This window comes from Syngnathus floridae, chromosome 5, assembly GCF_059516105.1.
Source record: "Syngnathus floridae isolate MCC-2025c chromosome 5, RoL_Sflo_1.0, whole genome shotgun sequence".
NCBI lineage: Eukaryota > Metazoa > Chordata > Actinopteri > Syngnathiformes > Syngnathidae > Syngnathus > Syngnathus floridae.
This window is the reverse complement of record NC_142417.1, coordinates 3,393,920-3,416,769: the sequence shown is the minus strand read 5'-3', so window position 1 is coordinate 3,416,769 and position 22,850 is coordinate 3,393,920. Positions and strand designations below refer to the sequence as shown.

Sequence of the window (22,850 nt, the reverse complement as noted above, 5' to 3'; positions counted from 1 at the left end):
TATATATTATGGGTGTGGCTGTGGGTTAATGGACTTTATCAAATCTGGCCCTCCTTGCAAAAAGTTTGGACACCCCTGCCCTACACTATCAGCGACTCCCTGGTGGTCTGAAGGTTATTGATTATTATTGATTGTGATTTGCTCAATGGAACGCGGGGGTTTGGCTTAAACGCTCCAATGGCAGGTGAGGGCCACTTCCGCTTCTGGTAAAAGGTGTCGTAAAAAAAAGTCCAGGGGTTGCCATAGAAACTTTACAACACACGCGGGAAAAATGGAGTCGAGCAATACAAATATACAAGACGCGGTGACCCGATTTAAGGATTACAAAGAATATTTGGACTCCAAAATGACATCGATGGATTTGGTTTTTCTCACTGTGAGTCAAGTTCCCTTCGTCGGGTTAAGTGTTTTGTTTTTTCGTGTTGTGTACTAATTGCATTCACTAAACTGCGGGATGGTACATTTGGAATACCAACTGCAGCATATACATTAAATTAAAACGGAAGTTTAACCAAAACACTTCAATTCGGCGTGGAGCTCACACCTGAGACCTCTCGAAAACGTTTTTCAAGTCAGGTTCTTCGTGTTGCCTAGCAGCTTCTGTTTCAAGCCTTGTGCGTGAGCTAATAACATGATTGTTTTTATTTTTATAACAAGTAATATGCCGTATTGACCAAAAGTTGAAGAAAATTGTGGAAATGCTTTATTAGTATCCGGTAAATTGGTTCCACGCTACAAATGGGGAAGCAATCGTAAAATCAAACCGATTCTGAACCAGGTCTGGGAACGAGAGCGTTTTGTTGCTGTAATTATTTGGGTCACACGCTAGAGGGCAGCAACGCATAATTGGAACGGTGTAGTACGTTTCGTCCCAGACGCACCGCGATGGACGGCACGCTCGCGAGTGCTTTCGTGGCGGATTTTGTTTGAACACCTGTGTCCACACTGGGCACCAATCAGCTGTCGTCAATCACGGTTTCGCCGGCTCGGGTCGGGCCGGGTCACCGGCACGCCGACGAATGCGCGCCTCTAATGCGTCGCTCCACTGCCTAGCCCTGTTTTTCCTGGCCGCCGCTCTTTGGGGCTTTTCACATGATGGGTCACGTTACAAAGTCATCACCTCGGCCGCCAGGATGGATGTTGCGGCTGCGCGTCCGGCGTTGAGAGCACAACGTTCGCGGCCACTTTTGGGACCGGGGGGGGGGATCGTTTCTGCCGAAAGAGCGGTGGTGTGTGTTTGTGTGCGTGCGCGCGTGCATGTGTTGGGGGGGCGTTGGAGTTTCCGGACGTGATCGGCGAGTTGACAGTCCGCAGCGAACCAACTGACAGCTCGCTTTGCAGTTTGGACACCGTTGGACGTCAATGGCGTTTCTACCCCACCTGCACGAAAAGGCCAACAAAGCGCTCCGTTCACGATTGGAAAGTACAGTTTGTGCGAAAATAGCACTATTAGTGCTTACCTTCTGAAAAAACAAACAACTTTTTTTTTTTAGTATTCATTCATTAAACCAGCGTATAACGGCAGAATGATTTTCAGAAAAGTTTTACTACACGGAGCAAGCGACCCAGTAGTTGGCAAACTATAACATTTATTCAAAATAGGTCATCTGTATTTTTTGAGGGGGGTGGCGGACCTCCAGAGTTTGTTTGTGCTTGTAATCTGAGGGGGGGGGGTAGTCCCGGACTTCAACAATGCCCTAGCAACTCATTCAACCAAAAAAAACGTTTATGAAGTTGCAAACAAAGTGCCACATTTAGGATTTGAAAGTACCGTTTTTGGGGCCTGTCTTCTGAAAAAGAAAACTCCAAATGTGTTCCTCACATCTGTGAAATAAATTGGAAACAGTCACGTTTTGGCAAAAATAAACTCCGATGTGGCAATATTCATCTGTCGCAATTTGGTTTGTAGTTTACAACGGGTGACCAAAGAATATGTGTGAAATGAATGGAGAAAAGTTAGCTTCTTGCGTAGTTACTCAGCACGTCGCTTGGTCAGCAAAATTATGCAGATGAATTTGGGAGACGAGATGCCGTTTTGTTTCCATTTCAATTGTTACGGCTCGTTAGTTGACTTTGCTTGATGAGGCCGCTGTGACTCGTCGTCACCTCTTATGGATCAAACTATGTTATTGTCATCCACAATAAACTCAAAACTCCATCACCTCAGTCATGAGGAAGGTTCTGACTTTAGCATCAGTGGAAACATTCTTTTTTTTCAAAAAAAAGAAAATAATGTTGATGTTTTGGTCAATGGAGCTCAAATGGGTAATTTTACGCTCTTCCAGAGCAAGGAGGTGGCTCGTAAGCTGGTGGAGCACGGACACAAGGGCACTGTGCTGAGTCGGCGGGAATTTGAGCAGCAGAAAGCAGCGTCGGCATCGGCGACCCGCTACCACCGGAACCAGACGACGTGAGTTTTACTCTCCCACAAGGCGTCGCCCGCCTGCTGACTAATTCATGGACATATCTGGAAGCGCTTTCATGCTCTGAAATCTTGATGTGGCTCTAGCAGACTTTGTGTCTGTGTGTGTGTGTGAGCGTGTGTTTTTGTGTGTGCGTGTGTTTGTGTATATATGTGTGTGTGTGTGTGGGGGGGGGGGGGCTGGGCGTGTGCGAGTGGATGGATGCAGGAAGTCTCTGGGTATCACTTTCCGCCATCGTTTCGCTTCCAAATCCAGCCGCACGACATGAAACGTACAAAATTATGTTGACACAAATGCAAAATATCCCAAAACATTCTTGGACTGTGGGCCTTTTGTATCCTAAAACTGTTGGTTAGTTAGTTAGTTAGTTAGTTAGTTAGTTAGTTAGTTAGTTGGTTAGTTGGTTAGTTAGTTGGTTAGTTGGTTAACTAGCTGGCTGGTTGCTTAGTTAATTTGCTAACTTGCAAGTTGGTCAATTAGCTAACTAGCTAGATGGGTACATAGTTTATTGGTTTCCTTGCAAGTTAGCTAGTGATCTAGCTAGTTAGTTGGGTACTCAATTGGGTAACTTGCTAGTTAGTTAATTAGCTAGCCATTTCATTATCAGAATGAGTCAGACTTTTGAGGCAACGTTTAGAAAAGTCTGATCTGTTTTTGTTTGTAGCCAACCAGTTAGTCAGCGGCATTTAACTGCCGTTTTGTTTTTCCCGCGTATTTCCCTCGTAGCGCCTGCCGAGATGATCACCGACCACTCCAGCAGAAAGACACATTTTTTTTTCCTTCGAGATCTCATCGTGGTCGTTGTAAAGCGTTTTGCACCTGCAAAGCTCGACCCCCCCCTCCTCCTCCTTGCTGTTGGGGGAACGTCTTTCACCTTCCAGCCTGGTTTCTTTTCTCACCATTCTGTCACAGCCCCCCCCCCTCCCTCCCCTCTTCTGGCTTTCAATCCATCGTGCTCTCCTTTAGTGCCTGCAGGTGTATAAATAGAGCTGTTTTCAATTAAGGCGGCCCGTAGCGTGCATCTGATCAATGTGTGCGCGCCCCCTCCTCTCTCCCTCTTTTTACCCCTGCACCTGTGGTAATAAAATATGCGGGGGAGTGGAGACGTTGCCCCGCCGTTGGCCCGGCTCGCCTCTCCTCTCCTTTCCTCTCAAGGACAGCACGCTAAAGAAAGGAGGAGGAAGAAGAAGGAAAAAAAGACAAAACAAAGAAGCTTCCAGTGCAGTGAAATTCAATAGCATGGGATGGGATGCTTTGTCGTCCTTGTGTGCTTATTTGGTTAGCAGGAAAAAGAAAGGGGAAAAAAAAGAGGCGGACTACGACAGGAATCTGCCGCTTCGAGTCGGGACGGGAGCCCGAAATGGAGCCGGAATTAAATAAACAGCAGCGAGCGAGTTTTGATCCGACCCGGAGACCACCTAGCATGACCGACGTTCTTCCCCAGCAGCTTTTTGCTGTACGGCGGAAATTTAGTCAGTGTGATCGGATAATCGACAAGCCACTCCCACATTTTGGGTGTTGGCTTTCAAATGAGACTTTGTGATTCGAATAATACTGCCATCGCGTTTCAAAACGAGGCTTTCACTCCGATTTAGTCTTTCAAAGCCCGAGCTAAGAGTGTCGAGCATGGTTAAAAGTATGGGCGTATTGGGCCCATACCGACCTTATTAAAGGTATCGAGTAGTGCGGAAGCTGCCGATACCCGCCGCCGTCGCTACCTAAATTAAGGCAAAAAATAAATAAATCCGACAGCAAATCCTTCTCAGCAGTTGTCAGAAAGGAAACGTATGCTAAGGTGCTGTGCATTGTTAGTTGGAGCAGCATGGGCGGAGAGGGCGGGGGTAGCGGCAATCAAACGGGATCCAGTGGAAGTCAAGTTGTCATGGTTTCATCCTAAATGGTGACCCAGATGACATTCTGTAGGCTTCAAGTGGAGCTCTTCCGCTTCAATCTGCCGCAGGTCTGAGAATCGGTCCAAGCAGATTGAAGAGAACCATGTTCCATCTGTGTTTCTTCAAGGTTGTTTGTCATCTTTCCACTTGTCCTTCTCCATTTCTTCTCCCCCTCGTTTTCTATAGTGATTTAACAGGGATTATTTTTATGGTTCTCCAATGCTCCTGTCTCCTAAATCAGCCGAATCCAAAGGCCGCGCGCCCCCGCAGCCTCAGCGCTCTGGTTGAAGGGCAGGAGGCGGTTCCCATATCTTCACAACGGACGAGCGGCTCTTCCGGCTGACTGACGCCACCTTGTTGCTTCGTCGCCTTTCGAGTGTCGCCGTTTAAGAGCGGGGTGGGGGGTTGAGCACCAATTTTCATTTTTGTTTTAAATCAGGCCCTAAATGAAAACACGTGCCGCCAGATAACGAGCCGGCCGGGAGCAAAAGTGCCGAGATCACATCTGCGACACAGCCGGCCGCGTCACTGACTTGAAGTCACTCCGATCTTGATTGCTTGTTTGCTGGCTTCCATGTTCGGACCCTATAGTTCTAGATTTAGATGGCTGGTTTGGCTTTTCGGGTGGTTTTGTTGATTCAGTTCCTCTCATTTATTGGGCTGCTACAAAAATGTCGGGCCTCTGAGCCAGGGTCTCAAACAATAGCTTTCAAAAATAACCTTAGGGTTGAGCGTAGTCCTTAAACAATCAGCGTAGTCTTCCTCTGCAGTATACAGCTGAAAAACCTCACTAGTGACACCAACAGGCCACAAACTGAACGACAGGGACCGCAGACATGGAGCAGATGGCGCCGACTTCAGCTGACTTCACTTGCCTTTTCACTTTGCCCTCTCGTAATAATTTCACGGGCCATCTGCTTTGACGGCGTAGCGGCGCAAGCTAATTAGCGAGTCGTTAGCCGCTAATAGTGCTAGTAACAACAAAACGAGGATAAATGAGCCTGGCTAAGAAGGAGAAGAAGAAAAACGGAGTGTTTTGCACCAGTGGCATTCACTGGCCGTGACTTTATAAGTATGTGTGTGTGTTTGTGGGGGACTGGGTAAACCCCCCCCCAGCACTTTGCCTCCTCAACAGCTGTGTTTACTTTGGGGCTGCCGAAGCACCGCTCGGCGCACCCCCACCCGCCCCCGTGTGACCTGCAAAAAGATGGCGTGCGCATGCAGCCTGCAACCATAGGTTCAGGAAAAATCATTTTTGAAAAAAAAATTTTTTTCATTTAATATATTTGGGTTTTTTTCCCGTTCGAATGATTGCAAATCATGGGGTCAAACTGTGGCAACTTCCAGTAAAGGCCTTAAATATTGCGGCCACTGGCATTCGGCGCTTAGCATGCTAAGCAAGCGGAAGAGGAGAAATTGTAGGAGTTGATCACAAACACGCAAATGTTGTCTTGGCAACTTTACAATTCAACAAAGAACCAAACGGTGCATCACCACGACATTCCGACGAGAATGGCTCGTTAGAATGCTAACATGCTAACGTCTGCTTCCAGGACGCTGGCGAGCTCCGGATGTGACATCCGGGACAACTTCCTCAGGGAGCTGGCTGAGCGTGAGGAAGCCAACAGAACTGGGAAAATGACAGTAAGTGCATTTGTATGATTGGCATGTGGACTTTTTTTTTTTTTTTAAACTTTCGACCCGGTTGCAACGCCTGACGTAGCTTCAGTGCCAGCCAGCGCAAGCTTGGTTTTGGAATTTAGGAGGCAAGGCAAACTTCCCGTCCCGTTAAAGGAAAACTTGCGGCGCGCCGCTCGGGATGTCCGGGACACGTCCGAGTAGAGAAAGCCCAGGACGGAATGTTGGGCGCGAGAGGCGGGGGGAGCCGCATATTTGTGGACGGCCAGTAACAACATTGAAAAGCTGCTGTTGGGACAAGGACAAGGTGCGGGACGTCGCAGGGCACAGGCCACTTACTGGTGCGCGCCGCACATTCCGGAAACATTCTCGGGTGGCGGGAGATTTCCTCACGCAAGTCCAGCGTAGCTGTTAACTCAGCTAGTGAGCTGGAGGAAAAAAATCTATTCTGCAAAGTGATTTTTATTCTACTTTTATCGACGGCATGGATGCACACTTTGTGTGGATTATTTTAGATTTGTCTTTTCATTCTGTAGGTTTACTTTGAGTGTTTGTTTTACATACTTTTTACAACATTTTGACAAATTGAATTTAAAAAAAATTGAATTTAAGTCACAAAATGTCTTTTATTAGCATTATGTTGAATTTCAATTTCGTTTCGTTTTTTTTTAACTCGCCGTTTGTCAACTCCGAGCGCGTCGAGCGTCCAGTCCATCCGTCACTCTCGGCATTGACGGAGTGAGATGAAGCCTCCGTTTGAGTGTCACAAAGGACGACTTTGAGGCACAACGATTGTCTTTCCTCGGAGCCGAGGACATTCGTATTGTGCTGCTGCGTGTCATTCGTCACGCTTTTGTCCCGTCGCCTTTCAACAAACTGGCTTGAAATTACACCTGTCATTTGACGTGTTGCCTGAGCACGGCCCCTCGTGCCCTCTTCCTCCTCTGTCGTCTCAGCTCCATACAAACATCTGTGGTCATTTTTAAAATTTTAATCATCAGTTGCGTCACGTCAAACAATCCACGGTATTAAATTCCCACATATGCATCATATTGACATATTTGATGATCATCTCTTGACTCTCTTGCAAAAGTCGCACACAGACAAAAGCTGCACCTGGAAAGCTTTATTTGCGCAAGGTTAGAAGTTACTTAAAAAAAACAAAAAACTTCTTCAATCAATTCAGGTCGCACCTGCACCGGTCGCCCGAGGGTGTGTTCATTGTTGTCGGGGGTGGGGGGGTGAAACTGGAGGTGTGCTCGCCTCACGGCAGGACAGAGCATCACATTGAAAGCTGTTTAGGCTTCGCTGACTAGCCTCGCTAACGTGGACATGTAAATTGAGCCTCAAATGGCGTCCTTTCTACATCTTTTTGATAGACTTGCACAACAACAAAGCGACGCAAAATGACCAAATATGACTTTCTGTGCCTTTTTCAGGCATTGTATCTGGAAGCTTTTTTTGTGGCTCTACATGCGATAAACACGGCCACCAAATTTCATGTCGATAAGTGAAACTGACCTCCGGGGCTGCTTCGAACCAAAATGGCAGACTTCCTGTGGATTTTCAGGCATAGTTCTTTGCTAACTTTTGGTGGGCTTAGTCATAGACATACCCACCAATTTTCACATTGATAAAAGAAAATGGCATCACGTGCTGGTTTTTGCTAAAAAGTCTGCTTGCCGATAATTTTTTAAAATGTATTTTAGCTTTGTCCAAAACCATGTTCTGCTTGGATCCTTAGATCTTTTTTTTTGTCTCCCATCGAGGAATTTGTCAGCCGTGCCTGCACGGCGCGTCCTGTGCCCCAAGGGGACGCGGCGCATAAAGGGAGTGTTTGTCTTTGAGGGAGGCTGTGCGCCCGGCGGCCAATCGTGTATTGATAAGCTCCTGTCACTATAGATAATAAGCTGCTCGCTCATGCGGCCCGCAGATCAAGTGTAGCATTGAAATTAAAGAGGAATTCCCATCGCTATTGCATTACACGTCCCTCTATGTGTGTGTTTGTGCGTGAGTGTGTGTGTTTTGCGCGTGCAACAACAATGGCAAGTTTGATATCAAAGGTGAAAAGGTGCAGGGCTATCGTGTTGCATTGACTTGAATGGCATCAAGGAGTTATCCTGGAGGGGCTGAGACAAAAATATTGCAGGATCCCTAATGTGCACACAATTTTTTTTTCTAATTATTATTTTTTTTCTTGTATTATATATTTTTTCTTTTTTTTTCTCCAACTTTCATTGGTCATTTTTTAAATCCATCCATTTTCTGAACCGCTTTTATTGTATTTAAATTTATCACAACTTTTTTATCTATTCTATGGAATTCTAATTTTTAAATAGATTTCAGTTTTATTTTTACTTTTAATAGTTTAAGATCATTGTCTTTTATTTAAAATTTTAGAACTTTATTATTATTTAATTTAACTTTATTTTACAAGTCTTTTGTTTTTATCTTTGGATTTTTAAAAAATAATTTTAATCTAGTTTTTTTTCTTTTGTTTTCATTCATTTTTTAAAATTCATTCAATTCTTTTATAGATTTGCGATTTCTTTTTAAAATTTAATTTGACTTTATTTAAAGTAAAACGTGCATAATTACAAAATTAATTTGCCTTTTTTCTCAGAGAAAAATGAAATGTGTATGTGTGAAAATGCTTTGCGATTAAAGTAGCCATTTTTGAAAGTCACAATAATGCAAGACTTTATTTTGTCAGTTTTGTGAGGGGGGAAAAAAACATTTTTAGTTAGGATGTCCAATAAATGAAGCTAACACAAACACTCACTGTGATGGCCACAGTTTGACCGTGGACTGAATCTTTTTCCATTTCTATGACATCCATCAGCGGGGGAGAAAAAAGGATTCCGTGATTGCGGATGGTACGTTGCACCTTGAGGGATTTCAATCGACTCAACGTGCGTCTGGCGTGCAACTTCAAGTGACCTCAGGACAGGAAGGGAAAATAGAGGCCTGCCTGCGACGTGTCTTTGGCGCACCGTTTTCCCTAGACGCATCAAGGTCGTGTGCAGCTGTAACGTTGCTGCGATCCATCATCATTTAGCCTCTTGTTATCTTTAGCCTTCACGCTCGCTTCCGACGGATGGCCACATGCCTCGAAAGGTGCTGCGACCTCCATCGGTTCGACCACGCAAAGTGTAATTAAGCATTCATAATACATGATCAAGTGTATGAAAAAAAAAAGAAGTGCAGGAATGTCTTGTATTTGTCAACGGAGCGAAACCATCTGCCGCATGTTAGTGTTCACGTCGGTGATTTGGAAGCGAGCCGGGAATCTGAAAGTTAAAGCATTAGCTCAAATCTCAGGCGTTTGACCGTCTACTGACCGGAGTTCACCTGAGGACGACAGGTGCGTTGCTCATGTGCCTTTTCAGAGATAGGCATTTGTGTGTGTGTGTTTTTAATGAGATAAGTGTTAATGTTTTTAGTGGGATCAGTATGTGTCTGTGTGTTTACATGTGTGGTGAATGAGTGAGCGAGGGAGGGAGCGAGCGGTGCACTATTTACTCAGGTGGAATAATACACTTCAGTGCGTGAACACAAGAGGATTCCCAAGAATGCGCTCCATATGTTGTCCACAGCGGATCAGCAGCAACTCGGGTGGCAGATTGAATGTCAATGTTTTCACCCCAAATGGATTCCTTCATGGGATTCGACTTACTTAGCTGGCACGCACCGTGCTCTAGCGACACCGGGCTAAAACACTGCCAAGAGAGGCTAACCTTGGCTAAAACAAGTTGACAGATGCTAATATACATTAAAACAGGCGAGAGAGGCTAAAACAAAGTTAAGGAATATAAACATCGGCTAAAGCAGCTAAAAGAGGCCAACAAAGGCTTCAACAAAGTTAGGGGATATAAACCTAAGCAAGCGCACCTATAAGAGAAGCTAACCAAGGGTCAAACATAGCTAAGCTAAGCTAGCAGGTGCAAACATTGCAAAAAGCAGCAAACAGCCTCAAAGTTTTTGAAAAGAATCATACACTGATTGTACGACAGCTAATATAAGCTTTCATTTCCCGACACATTCGTAGCTGACACTCGTTAGCCAGCTCGTAGCTATCACAAAATGATGGCGGGCGGGAGAATTTACGAGGATGGTGGCGTCAGGTCAGGGCGAGGCAAAGCCCTCTGCTTTGTGTCGCGCGGCGGGGCGGCCATCTTGTGTTTGCTCAAGAGGTGGGACCACTTGACATGGCAGCGTCCGGTCAAATCCCTCAAGAATTTTAAGATGCTCATTAATGGTCGTCACGCGTTTGTTTACACTCGCCTTACGGCCGTCCATCAGTGCGTTTTGCTCGGGAGGTTCCACACCAAGTTATTGCTTTATTGCTCTTTTTTGTGGAAACAGCATTTAAATTAAATTAAATTCATTAATTTTACAATGCATGCATTCAATCCTGTTGCAGTAATTTCCTGGAGAAGAATCAATTTTTTTTTCTCTTTAGATTTCTGCCGCAAGCCGTCTGTCACTCAAATGTGCCGTTTTCACTTCTTTCTTCTTGAGTTGGTTTTTGCTCTCGTAGAGCTTGTTATGCAAATATTTGTTACGCAAAGGTTTCCGCTGCAACTTAAGCCCCGTGTTAAGAGGGAGCTCACCCAGCCATGTAAAGTTTTAACTCAAAGGGGGGGGGGGGGGGGGGGGGTGCTTGGACTAGGGGGCCCTCTCGGGTAAACACGGCTAATAGCGGCTACTCCAAATAAACACTCGGCTGCTTTACAACAAAATGGCGTCGCTAAAAGGCTCGCTGACAGGCACGAAATTTGACGGGACGCTCGCGTTGCTCAAGTCAGATTAGCTGGCTGACTTGCAACTCACGTCCACCTAAGTTATAGGCACCCACTTCCGGCACAAATTCACCTTCGTTTGAGATTTGTTTCGTTTTAACATTCACGTTCGGCATTGTTGAATATGATTCTGAAAGGCCTTCCCCGGCTGGGGTCGCGGAATATCCAAAGATCTTGTCCTCCACATGTTGGTGGTCCAAGCTTGGATGTTTGCCATTGTTGTGACTTGTTTTCTGCATAGCCCATGCTAAGGCTAAAGCTAAAGCATCTGTCAACGCAGGTACATGCGTCACCATAGCGACCGGTCAAAAGAATTAACCTGGAGATCAGCGCTTTTGTTTTGCGACACAGCTCACACTTGACTTGAATTTGGGTAGCTCGCTTCGGTATGTTTGACATTTCCTTGTTTGTCCACAAAAAGGACATGTAACATTCTTTCAAACTCTTTTTTCACTTTCACCAGTGCCACCACACCACAAGCTGTTTTACAGAGCGCATGCCTTTATTTTGAAAATGACATTGTCACCACAAGCATGACCAAAAGTTGGGTGGCAAAAAAAAGCTTTTATTCTTAAAAAAAAAAATAGTTTTTGACTGGGGTGACCACATCTTGGTTCGGAAGCATGCAGGTGCTTTAATTGTACTTTTATGAAGTTGTAAATATTTCTTACATATACAGTACATTTTTTAATGAAACATTTGTTTGGAAAATAAGCAGAAGAGAATGAGATGGGATGTATCACGATGAAGACAAAGATCCTGAAGCGATGAGGAGTCGTCGATGGCGACTTTGAAGTACATACACGGCATTTAATCATAACCCTCCCTTGTGCTTTCTCTCTCTCGCTCTCTCCCCGCTCAACCTTTAATTAGCTGAGCGGACCGACAATAAATCTCAGTGATGATCGGCATTAAAGTTTGAGCATTGGAGATTGTCGAGATGAATGGAAAATGCTAACCTAATGAATGTAAACGCTAAACAATAGAGGTACGACCCCTTTGGTGTTTATACAAGTGCATTTTACGAGTGTTAGTTCCACTAATTATTTAAACTTTTTATTATTTAAACCTTTTGAGACACTGTCACATCATCAATACAAGGCAGCCAGTTTCATCGGCACGAAAATAGAAAGAGTTGTGCGAAAGGTTCAAACTTAGCACGTGCTAAGATACCCACTTTGATGTGTTAATGTTGTTTTGGTCAATTTGAAATCATCAGGATAATCTCCAAAACATTCAGTTGGCAATTTGACCAAGCCCACATTGTTTGAAGTCAGATTTGTTTTGGGTCACGACAGGATTTACAAACCCAACACTTGCTCTTTGAATCCAGGGGATCAGGTTTCCAACCGGTGGACAAAACCGATTGTTTTTTTGGACTACAGGCCAAACTGAGAGTCTGTGGACCAAACATTGGACCTGCTCGCTGGTCTATAGATTATAGGTCTTAAGATCTAGCCTGCCTTTAAGGCAGTGTTTCCCAACCACTGTGCCAGCGTGCCGTGAGAGATGTTCAGCTGTGCCGTGGGAAATTGTCCAATATTAAGTACGGAGCGCATTATAAACACGATCGCCGAACCACTGGTCAGTTAGCGCAAGGCCTGCTCAGCCACTTGCTAATCGTGCAAATCGGAGAATCTTGAGATTTCACCTTGCGTCCATCTGACTGTATTGCAATGGCACATATTCAGTTTACATGTGTGCTGCTGTGTGCTTTTGCTAACAGTGACACTATGACACCTGTGGTGCGTTTGTGGTCCGATGGAAATGTGAGCGTGCGGTTCAACCGGAGAACCTGGATTGTTCATTTTTCACCAACATAAAATACACAGTTAAGTCGAGACACCTCGACTGTGACAGCCACGAAAGTGACTTTGTTCTTATTGTCGCAATATTTATAGAGCTAGTCCAAAACAGTTAACTAAGTCATGTTGTTTCTTTATCACTTAATCGCAATAGTTTATTCCTTACACGGTCTAAAACCTTTTTAAAAAACTGTCACTTTTATTTAAAAAAAAAAGAATTACAATTGAAAAAATATTTAGTATTTATTTTTATTCAATTATTCGACTCTCCATACATATATAGAAATAGGACTGTTTGTGTGTTTAGGCTACATATTCAAAAGTCAAAGTCAAAGTCAAAGTGGAAGCCCGTGTTGTGCTTCAAAGTAATTTACGAAGTGAACTCAAGTCCTTAAATCCTGAAAGTCTTGCACCTTGCGGAGCTTTGTAGTGGCCACGTTCGAACAGAGGTCAACCGGGGGTCAACTGCGGGTCGACTCCTTCCCATCACTGCTGCTGTTTTTTTTCTCCCTCTTTCTCTTTGCTTCTGTTTTCCACACCTGAGCTACAGGGAAGGTTTTTACACCTTGGCTGTCTTCCTCGCATCGTTGCGCTGTTTGTCCGACATTTTCTCACATAAACTGTTGCGGTTCGCCTACGCTCGGGCCAACATTTGGAGGCTTTCGCACCTCCGCTCCAAGATAGCAAGCACCAACAAATCTGCTGTCATTCTCATAACATCATTTTTGTAACATGCCACAAATGTGCACAATCATCATGTTTCAGAGATGAATGGTCACAGTGACCAGTAGGTAAGGCTAAAGCTAACAGTGAAATTAGAGTTGGCTAAAGCAAAAGCGGCGCAACGTGGTTGGTACATGGCCGAATCGAAATGCATATTTGCACTGTTCTCATGTGAGCTGGATAATATTAGCATTAGCCAGCCAACATGATGTATGCATGTATATCAACCGGGTCAGGTTGAACCAGGTTCAACTCCAAGGTGACGTTCCCAATTGGAGTTCCTCACTTGACCCTTTGAAATGATTCTTGGTGGCGGATTGGAATGTGTTTACATTTAACTTAGCGAGCGTTAGCGGCACAGCTAACATTCTAACAGCTATTTGTCTGCCTTGAAACATCTGCTGCTGCTGCTGCAACAACAGGAAGGGAGTGCACAGCTTGTGGTGTGTGTGTGTGTGCGTGTGTGTGTGTGTTGGTGCCACTTTGTAATTTGTGTCCTGCTGCATTGTGGGTAAGTGCCACTGATGGCTTTACTAGCGTATTGTCCATAAGATGACACTGACAAGTGTTAAAAAACAAGCTACTTCAAGTTAGTTCTTTCTGGAATGTCACGCAAAGAAAGACATAGAAAGCCAAAGCGTGACATCGTTCAAAAGTCAAAGTCTGCTTTATTGGAAGGCGCCAGAAAACGGAAACCGTTGCACGCAGGTTTGGTGAACATGCCAAAATTCTATATTTTTAGAGAAGCATGAATTGAAACACTTCGAGACAAATGTATCTGATCGTCCTTCCAAGTAACCAGTCGTATATTTGTGATCCCAAGGCAGTTGCCGTTTAGTCGAAGGCCAAAAGTGACGAGCCGCATGTGGCCTTGTTTGCGGCGGACACACACAGGGGACTTAGGCACGCTTCCCGCTCGTTTTTCGCTGCGTTCAAAGGAAAAGGCGCGGCCCCGTCACACGTCGGGAAAAGCCATCGAAAAAGGTCTGCCATAATTCCCTTCCCTCTTCGGCGGTGCGGGTATTTTGGTCCCTGGACTCGTATTCGGCTTCCCACTGGTAATTTAAAAGCCAGTGGAATGCGGGAAAGATTGTGGGGGGGGCTCCGGCGGCGAATGGCGTAGGACGCATTTTGCGCAGAACCGCATGCGCCGAAGTCGCCTGCTAATACCGCCGACTCGGGCGTGCCGCACATTTACTGCAGCAGGAAGCGTTTTCTCCTTGCTTTTTTCTCTCTCGTTTTTTGTTTTAGTGCTGGAATGGAAATGATGCCACCTGTCAGTCTGACAGCTTACTCGGCAACCCAAAAACGCACTTTTCATACATCATTGGGGAGGGGAAGCTTTACCTTGACAAGATGAAAAAAAAGGTCCAATTTGAAATCCAAGTTCAAGACTGTCGGGTGGGATGAACGCCACGACACGAGAACTTCTATTTTCTCTTCCGTGAAATTCAAGAGCTCCCGTGCCCTCCAGGCCTCGAAAAGTAGTCTTCATGAAGGCGCTCAGCGGGAGTTGACTTGACTGTCATCTCCATAGCAGTGGAGGGAAATAACCATGCTTGCTTAAGACGGAACCCACGGGCAGAAAAATAGTTACAATGGTAACAGCAAGGCCCCCACAACTGAGCCCTGTGGAACGCCGTACGACAGTGGGGCAGAGCGGGATTTGGAGCAACCGAGGCCAACGATTGTCAAATCGATGTTCATGCAAGTGGTTTGATTTTGTTATTAATATCAAATTCACTCAGGTGGCTTTATGAGAATGTGCTCTTGAAGTGCATTTACACGGTCGTCATATTTATTATGTTCATCTTTGCGCCAAGTGGATTAGTCGCGGTCACTTACACGCTTTAAGTCTTGAGTGGATCTGTTAGCTAGTGAATTTTGCTATCGATGATGTCATAGTGAGGGGATTTCACGAGATGATCGTAACGGTCACATTAAGTGGGCCCACTATTGCAGGAAGTTTGAATGGAAATTGGAAAGCAGGAAAAAACAACCCTGAAAAAGCGGTCTTGAAATTAGTGATTGCGAATAGTCTGTAATTTGGAGCGCGTGGGTTTAAGCCTCTTATGTTCTGACCGCGACTTGATGGGTCGCTCAAAGGCAAAGAGCGGGGCCTGATCCACCGCAGCACACCGCAGCGAGTGGCTTTTTTTGGCGGCGGCCCGGCAGGCTAATGAAGCTCGGCGGTCGCTCGCCACCAGGAGGGCACCTGCCCGCCAGACGCCGCCCGCGCACCCTCCCACGGGCGGCAAGTCAGCCTGCCGCTCCACTAACTTGTCACAATGTGGATCTTTGGCCAATTTAGAAATGGGCAAAAACTGGAGCCAGCCATCATTTGGATTAGTTTGAATTTTGGCCCAATCTGCATATGTTTTGCTAAATATCTGAGAGTGAATTTCCATGAGATTGAAAGCTCAAGGTGTTCATTTACAAATTTGTGTCTGTTTCAATGAAATCTTATAATGCAGATTTTTAATCTCAGTTTTTTTGTTTCATGAATTTAGATCAAATTTTGTGTAGATTCATTTTGCAATTGTATTCAATTTAGACTGCAGACAAGACCGCATGATTACATTCAATTTAGATATTATGTCAATTCAGATAACAAAAATGTATGCTGCAAATTGACAAAGACTGTGAATTCCGATAAAGAACTTGAATTTAGACTTGTCAGTGCAATGCTAGATGACACAATTTCAATAAATTTGCATCACAAAAGGTTGAGGGAAAAAAAAAAGCATTGAGAGCCTACTGTGAATTGAGGCAACAAAAACTTAATAAATACTTGTGAATTGAGATCAAAAACACTGATGAAAATATTAATTTTGCACTCCCCAAACCTGGCTTGTGAGCACTCATTTAAGATTAAAGATTAAAGTCCCAATCATTAGATCAGAAACATGAGTAAGAATAGAAAAAAGTGTTTGTGTGCCATTCTGCAGATAAAATGTTTGGCTACCGCAGTGCAGCGAGCAGCAAGCTCTTTTGAATCGTCCATTTTTTTTTTTTTTTGGTCTACATTTTTTCTGCATGCTGCCAAGACATCTGTCTACTGACACACCCTGTAATTACCAAATGCCCGGATAAAAATGGCCTCCCATTATTTCCACTCTCCTGGCGAGCGCGCACTAGCGGAATGCTTTGGATAGTCATTCAAATCCTTTTTTTTTTTTTTTTCGTCTTTGTGTGACCAGATTTTATTTTTGTTTTTTTTGTTTTTTTTTTGTGAAACAATGCAAACTGCATTCTTGCATTTGCACGTATAAAAAATAAACCTGCTTGTGTAGTCATGTGGAGGCTAAGACAACATTGTGTTGACAAAAGACTCACTCCGAGCGAGCCGGCCACCTCTCGGCACAGTTTACATAACAAAAATAAAAAAATCATGAGTGTGACTTTAACGAATGAAAACCAGTGAGTGTGAGTTCAGATGACAAACACGTTTGCACGTTTCCCAAAGAGATTCGAGCTAAACATGCGTTCATTTCGATGCCCGGGTTTCCATAACAAAAAGTAAATTTAGATCAACTTGCGAGCTCAAACTTGGCCAGCGACAAGTGCCAGCTCGATTTTGAATGCACATTTAACGGCTGCGCTTAAGAAAACAAAAAGTCGTGCTCATAAATGTAGATGAAGACAATCACAGCGAGAGCGACTTTAGATGGAATGTGTGAAAGTCCACCTGGGCCACGGGGGCCGCAGGGGGCCTCCCTGTCAGGTCAGCGCACCTGTTGAGGTTAATTGCCGCCAGCTGACCATGGTGACGGGTGGAGGACGGCCTGGAGCCTGGGGGTCAGTCAAAGGAATAACCCCCCCCCCCCCAAAAAAAAAAGACCCAACCAAAACAAACCCTAACACCTTCCTCTTCTCTTGTTGTGGGCAGTCGCTGCTCTTCATCCGAGATGTGAACGCCGCGGGTCAGGAAGTGTCTGGCTATTTGGACTACGCCCACAAACTGCAGACGCGGGACTTTGCGCCATACTTCAGCGGCAGGAAGAAGCTAATGCCAGGACCCCGGGATTTATGGTGAGTCCTGCTCGGACAAGGATCGGGGGACGGCGGGTGGCGGAGCGCGCTTTGAAGGCAAGGAAGGAAATACAATAGTCGGTCGGCAAGAACCCGACGCAACTCCGATGCCTCGGGATTCGTGGAAAGGGGAGGGCGGAGTACTGTGCCCCTCCCTCTGACCAAAACCTGGACCTTCAAACCTGTCTATTTAATGACTCTATTTTGTGATTTGAATCTGCGTCTTCACTCGCTAACTTCACTTTCTTGAAAGGCTTTCTTGAGCCGACTTTGAAAACCTTTTCTTGAAAGTGAAACTCCGGCCGTTTGCACTAACCCTCAACAGATTTGAAACCTTTGAAACGCTTTCAACTTAGAACCCTAACCCTGGCTGGAAGCCCTACTTTTTGAAAGTGTCATTTAAACCCTACCTATGGTTTCAAAGCCCTACTGTGGCTTGAAAGCCAAACTAGAAACCTAACTTGAATCCCTCCTCACCTGGTCTTAAAACCCTACTTTGAAAGCCGTCCCCTGTCTTGAAACCCGAAACTGAAGCCCTTTAAAGGTTGACGTTGAAAGCCTCATTTGTAGCCCCCCCCACCTAATTTTAGACCTTGACTTGAAACCTTCATTTGAAAGCCAAGCCTGAAATCGTTGCCCTGTAGGCTTGAATCCCTATTCCGAAACTCAAACCGTGTGTGTGCGTTCTTTTAATGGAGTCCCACGTGAGTTCATGTGGAGGTCACGCTTGTTTGAAGCAGTCAAAGCTGAGGAGCGCTCGTGTCTCAGCGTGACGCTGTTACCTCATCGCCGCCGGTTGCTCTTTTCATTCAAGGAGCTCGGCGCACCGGCGCAGCGGCAGGTTGCTGCTTTGCTCTGAGAGGTCACCACGCGGTCTGCTTCCAATTTGGCCCCCGAGCTCGGCCAACGTTAAAGCTAAGCTGCGGCTAATAAGCGCATGAAAGCAAAGAAAGGCTCCCATTGCAAAGTCAGCCCAAGCCCGTCAGACTTTGTCGGGACATGAAAGAAGCATCTCCGCTCTGGACTGCCGCCATCTTGTTTCGTCATTTCATCATCTCTGTACGCCCAAAAGTGATTCATTTCAAGAAAACTTTGTCTTTGGGGGGCAGTTGAAGGATGAAACGCTTCGTCTCCCTCATGTCCGCTTTTCTATCTGGACCTTTGCCATCATTTGGCCACACCGCAAACCTGCTCGGCAGGTTCCGGGAATTCAGCCCCCAGAACCAGGTTGACTCGTGAAAGCCACGTCAAAGTCGACAGGCTTGTCTTTCCCACCGAAAAGTCTGAAAAGACGCCAGAGGAGCGACATTTTACTCTGAAGTGGCCATCTTGGGCTTCTTTGGGCCGTTCCCAGGTGCTTGAGGGTTTTTGGAAATTTGGAAATCTGGTTGGCATGTCAACAAAAGTCTCAGGTCAGTCGTGTTTTGTTTGACGCGGCCATCTTACATCATTTTGATCCCTCCAGTTTCCACCTTTGTCCAGTAGCTCGCAAATTTCAAACATGTCAATATTGCTGAATTATGAGCAATGCTCGATAACTCGGCACAAAACACGAGGCCCAAACACGCTCGGCACGCCACCAAATTGCTCCGCCCAGTCGAACTCCAGTGAGGCCAAAAGAAAATGTTCAAACCTGGCAAGGAAACAGAATGCTGAGCCAGCACTCCGACGCATGAAATTAGAAGCTAGCGGAGGTCGGCTCGGCCGGCCCGCTTGCCCACCGCTCGAGGAGAGAATGCTTGCACTGCACTGGCCTCGCTGCCGAATACTAATTAAGGCTTTTCCCCTTGAAGGCAAAATTAGATTTTTTTTGCGACAGATCCACGGATGCGCGCATACCTCAGCGCCGAGTCCGAATCGGCCCAAATGTCACATTTCTTCTGGCCGACTACTTTTATTCTACGGTGAACCGCTTGGGCGATGCGAGGCGTTTGAACGGATGGGGCGTTGCCGCGGCAACCCCCTGAGCGCTCCGGCAGCCGGGCAAAAACAAATCTATCTGGACCCAGATGATTTGTTTTTGTGCAACCCCTTGACGAAATCAAGTGGAAGATGTTCGACGCAAACTTTTTTCAGTATTTCTGCAGTGGCCATTTCACATGAACCCTGACCCCAGACCCACAAAAAAGACTCGGGCCCAAAAAGTCACAGCACTCATTTTTGGGTTATTTTCAAATGCCTTTCAAAGGCTGCTACCATATTTCAACCTCGTACACTGGATGTATTGGACAATGCTGAATTAAAAAAAAAAAAAAAGTGGACTTTTCAGCCTAGCGTGCGAACAGAGCGTGGCAGTGAAGTTTGATGACTGGCCTTCAAACACAAAACTCTTAAGCTCCTCCGCATGTGGAATATTTTCACTGCGCCCGGCAAATATTTAACAATCTGGGCTGCAAAGCAGGCCACAAGTTCCTAGTAATGCCGCGGCACAACGCCGGAGTCCCGCGAGATGCCGGATCGCTTGCAAAGTTAATTCGAGAGGACGGCGGCGCAAATGTTTTGACGGCGCCGAATGAAGCCAGGCACGAAGGTGCGCTGCGGCCGTGCGCTCTTTTGTCAGCTTCCAAGTTTCACGCCCGGCGAGCCAGCTGCCTTCCTTCCTTCCTTCCTTCCTTCCTCCCTTCCTTCCTTCCTTCCTTCCTTCCTTCCTTCCTTCCTTCCTTCCTTCCTTCCTTCCTTCCTTCCTTCCTTCCTTCCTTCCTTCCTTCCTTCCTTCCTTCCTTCCTTCCTTCCTTCCTTCCTTCCTTCTTTCCTTCCAGTTGGGCCAGCGAGTAAGACTGCTACGTTAGCTACTCAGGCTAAGGAGCTGACATCGGTTCCTCAGTGGTGAAGCGATCCAATCTTCATCGCGCCATCGCAGGGGGAGGCAGGACTGCCAGTGTGTGTGTGTGTGTGTGTGTGCGGTTGAGCGCAACGAGTGGGCAGCAGCTTCCGGCACATCCAGCAGCATCTGCTCCCTCTTAGCGCCAACCACACTGCCTGTTATTGTTCCCCACAGAGGGGAGGGGGGGTGCAGCATGGAGACGATGGAAAGAGGACAGAACGCAAAGGGGAAGAAGAAAGATTCAAGACTAAACATCCGTAAAATCAATCATGTTGGGCGAACCAATTTTAAAATGATTTGCGACATCTCCAAAAGCTCCGGAATCCATCTGGGATGTTGCTGAATTCACTTTGGATACGACTTCCTCAATTTTGTATTTCAAGCCAGATAAGGTACTGATACCGGGTATCGATAGGGCGGCCAATGCTCACCTTATTTCAAGGTATCGGGGACTCACGGAGGCTACTGACACCAGCTGTCAAAACAGAAATATTCTGACATTGCGCAAGTCCTCCTCAGCAGTACTTAAATCTCCACACGCGACTATCTGTCATTATGTGGATTTCAGTTTCGTGTATCAAAAGTACACTCTATCATTTTCAGTGAGTACTAAAAGAAAGGGTATCAAAAATGTCTACTTCCAAATCATGGTGAGGATTCGAAGGCAGGATCGGGGTTTCGAGTTATTGTTTTAAAGCTGGGTACGTTTACCAAACTCTGAAAACAGGGTGAGAGAGTCACAAGCTAGGATTGTGCGTCTGGGTTTTCAGTCATGGTTGGCCTTTGAAAGTAGGGCTTCAAATAAGGCTTTGAAATTAGGGTTTCAAGTCAGGGTTTCAACGTAAGGTTACAAGCAAGGGTTGGGTTGGGCTTTTAGGGCATACTTGAGAGCCGGTGAGAAGCATGTAATGACTGGAGATATGATGTTCTAGCGGACAAATTCAACGGCAGCAACCTCATCCAAAATCAATAGCGTTTTGGATAGCGGCTAACTGCTAACTGTGCGCTAGCGTGCGTGTGTGCGTGTATGTCGTCTGGCTGAACTCTAAGCGGCACACTGGCACTCGGTGGGATTTTTAGCAGGTTAGCGAGATGTTGGCGCCGAGCCACTCTGCGTTCCCGTGCGGAATGTGTCAGACGCTTTTTGGCTTGTCCTTGCAAAAAAAAAAAAAAAGAGAGAGAAATCAAAGTTTCGAGCGTTTCCACCTTACGGGATTTTTTTAACTGACACGTGCAAGGTCAGGCAGCACGGCGGGGCACTGGTTAGCATGTGCGCCTCAACAGTTCAGAGGGTGCTGGTTCGATTCCAGCTCTCCATGAAGAGCTTGCATGTTCTCCCCGTGCCTGCGTGGGTTTTTCCGGGCACTCCCGTTTCCTCCCGGTACAGAAAATGGATGGATGGGCGGCCAGACGAGGTCGACAGTTCACGCATGTTGCCCGACTGACACCGGCCTGAACTTGAGAGGGTTCCAGAAAACAGTTTGGCTTTCAAAGTTGAGATTCAAGTCAGGGTTAGAGCTTTTGAGGAGCTTTTAAGACCATTTTTAGACTTCAAATTAGGCTTTCAAGTTTGATGTCTCAAGCCCAAATTTGCATTTGAAATTGTAGAAACCAATGGGCGAGATTTGCACTTTTTGACTTTGAAATTTTGGAGTTCGTTCACAGTTACTACAATTGGACCAATCAGACGTCAGCTTCCACTGGCAGCGCCAACTACGACGTCATTTACGAGCAGCCCGACACGCTTCTGTTCAGGAGGAAGACGGACGGCAGCATCCTCAACGTGGACCCGCGAGTGGGTGTCACCGAGCTCACCCAAACACACATACACCGATGCTAACTTCCTTAGCATCAGCTAACGGTGGCCACAGTTGTTGTTGAGCCGCACTCTTCTTAAACACTACTCACACTTGTGTTCCAGGTCCATCCCGGCCAGGACGCGCAAAGGAGCGCAGTGCAGTCGGACCTTTACGAGCATGTTGCCATCCTGGACCACTACATCGCAAGTGTCTGAGATGTACATGCACGTCCGCACACATTTGACCTGAGCAGGGGGGCAAAGGAAAATCTCCAGCGGGGAGGCAGATGCGTATCAGGTTCTCCATCTGGGCGGAGGCCCGGCAACATTCCCTTTTTAACTTGCTTATCAACGTAATCATCACCAACGTGACTTCCACAATGTCAGAAGTTGTAATGGGTCCAACTTGCCTTTCATCTTTTTTGCCCCTTTTAGCTCCGTTTATCTATTTTAGTCGCAATCGGACCTTGGGGATTGAACTTGTGCGTTTCATCAAAGCTGCCCCACGATGCTGCGCTCACACGCAATGTTTGTTTTAGGCTTTTTGGATCATTTTGTGTCATCTCGCAATTTTATACAAATAGTTCTTTAATTTATTCCGTTTTATTTAATCAAGTGATTGAACAAAATAAAGTATTTCCAGATGTAAGTTTTTAAGAAGATGTGATGAAAATGTTTTTGGACCCGGATGATTTTATTTCGTCCAACCACAGGACAAACTAACATGGAGTCATATCGACACATTTTATTTCGACGTGGTTTATATTGTGTGTGTGAGCACGCGCTTGTTTGTCATTGTTTAGTTTATCATCATGCCAGTTCGAAACGCAGTTAGCCGTGTCTCGTCTTTGCGATTAAGAATAAGGAATAATAAGACAAGTGAACTGCTCCAGCTTTCATGGTGACATTATTG

The 22,850-nt window shown here is 45.9% G+C and overlaps 1 protein-coding gene across 3 annotated transcripts; it reads left to right on the top strand.

Annotated features, from left to right (window-relative positions):
- Positions 1–188: 188 nt before the first annotated feature.
- Positions 189–22,586, top strand: cfap299 (cilia and flagella associated protein 299). 3 transcript variants are annotated; one of them, XM_088376447.1, is made up of 6 exons: positions 189–376; positions 2,286–2,410; positions 5,869–5,959; positions 17,173–17,315; positions 21,794–21,934; positions 22,061–22,586. In XM_088376447.1, exons 1-6 carry the CDS (start codon positions 272–274, stop codon positions 22,185–22,187), a joined length of 732 nt encoding a protein of 243 aa, XP_088232573.1. In that variant the 5' UTR covers positions 189–271; the 3' UTR covers positions 22,188–22,586. The 3 variants fall into 3 exon arrangements, with proteins under 3 accessions (XP_088232573.1, XP_088232575.1, XP_088232576.1); XM_088376449.1 differs by having other exon boundaries at positions 195–376; positions 21,805–21,934; XM_088376450.1 differs by lacking the exon at positions 189–376 and adding an exon at positions 881–1,419.
- Positions 22,587–22,850: the final 264 nt, after the last annotated feature.